This window comes from Sinocyclocheilus grahami, unplaced genomic scaffold (genome assembly GCF_001515645.1).
Source record: "Sinocyclocheilus grahami isolate Dianchi unplaced genomic scaffold, SAMN03320097.WGS_v1.1 scaffold12101.1, whole genome shotgun sequence".
Lineage (NCBI taxonomy): Eukaryota > Metazoa > Chordata > Actinopteri > Cypriniformes > Cyprinidae > Sinocyclocheilus > Sinocyclocheilus grahami.
The window spans coordinates 1-1,399 of record NW_015514216.1 but is presented as its reverse complement, the minus strand read 5'-3'; the positions used below and the strand labels follow the sequence as shown (position 1 = coordinate 1,399).

Sequence of the window (1,399 nt, the reverse complement as noted above, 5' to 3'; positions counted from 1 at the left end):
GTGTTTGTCATTTTTATTTTTTTAAAGTCTATTTTTAATATTTTATATTAGTATATATTATTTTTTATTTATTTGTTTTAGTTTAATTGTTTTAGTATTTTGACTTGATCAAAAATGGGAAATGTTGTAACAGCAAAATTTGTTGTTGTTTTTCCCAAAAATGAAAATTGTAATTTTGTCACTTTCATGTCGTTCCAAACCCATAAAACTGCTGTTTGTCTTTGAAACACAAATGGAGTTAAATTTGATAATCTCTAATTATTTTTGTCCATGCAGACAAAACTTTGATGCTTCAAAACGTTCATTATAAGTATCCATATCAATCAAGCTGTTTAATGCAAGTCTTTGTATTCTCAACAGATTAAATGTAGGCTTTTATTCACTTTTGTACAGGTGTCTAAAGCCCTGCTCTTACGGTACCATCCGCTATCAACAGCCCTGACCGACAAGGTAGTCTCTTTGTTTCTTCCTCTCTTTCCAGTCATGTCTCAGAGGTTCCGTGTTTGAATGCTCACTTCTGTCCTTCAGCTCTTCGCTCTGTTGAGTGACCCGGCGTTAGGATCTCAGGTGGCTGATGGTTTCTGCATCCTCATGAGCGACTCTCTGGATGTGCTCAATCGCAATTGCCACGCCGACGTGCGCATTATGTACCGACAGCGCTTTTTCGCTGAAAACTCGACCAAACTCGTTCAAGGCTTCAACTCGGCTGAGCAGGGTACCTTGATTACCACTTCCTGTCTAAACCCGCGGTGTGACTGAACCGCTCTGCTTGCTATCTAAACTGTTGTTTTTGTTCCACAGAGAAGAAGTCTTGTTATTTGAAGGCACTGTCGCACATTGTCAGTAACCTTCCCAGACAGGTCCAGCTCACAGAGCTTCCTGCGGTGAGTTGAATTTGTGTAAGTAAATGATTTCAGATGTGTTTTTTGAAAGGCGTCGTGTTAAATGAGTGTTGTGTGCTGTTCCCGGCCAGTTGCTGCCGCTGCTGTTGGAAGCGCTATCGTGTGCGGATCAGGCGGTCCAGCTCTCCACTCTGTCCTGCCTGCAGCCAGTGTTGCTGGAGCCACCAGCGGCCGTCAGGAACCAGCTGGAGGCGCTGTTCTCCCGCCTGCTGGCCCTCACCACCAGCCCTGCTATGGTACTGAATCAAACAGTGCATTTGATTTTAGTCAGTCTGACAACACTCGTCTGATTTTGACTTTATCTTCACTCCGACAGAAAGTGAGAGTTGCGTCGCTCCAGTGTGTTCATGCGCTCTCTCGCCTGCCTGAACATATGGTAAGAAAATCATGAGAACTTATGAACAGCATCAGTTAGCCCTAAATAGTGCAGTCATTATTACTTGATTTAAAAAATATGAATCAATGAGTTTTAAAGAAAAATAAATAAATAAAAAAAA

General features: G+C 41.6%; 1 protein-coding gene across 1 annotated transcript; it reads left to right on the top strand.

Moving 5' to 3' along the window:
• The first annotated feature begins 384 nt into the window (after window positions 1-384).
• Window positions 385-1,324, top strand: LOC107578808 (MMS19 nucleotide excision repair protein homolog). Its single transcript, XM_016264723.1, has 5 exons — window positions 385-450; window positions 529-715; window positions 802-884; window positions 974-1,138; window positions 1,219-1,324. Exons 2-5 carry the CDS (start codon window positions 592-594, stop codon window positions 1,291-1,293), a joined length of 447 nt encoding a protein of 148 aa, XP_016120209.1. The 5' UTR covers window positions 385-450; window positions 529-591; the 3' UTR covers window positions 1,294-1,324.
• The last annotated feature ends 75 nt before the right edge of the window (window positions 1,325-1,399 follow it).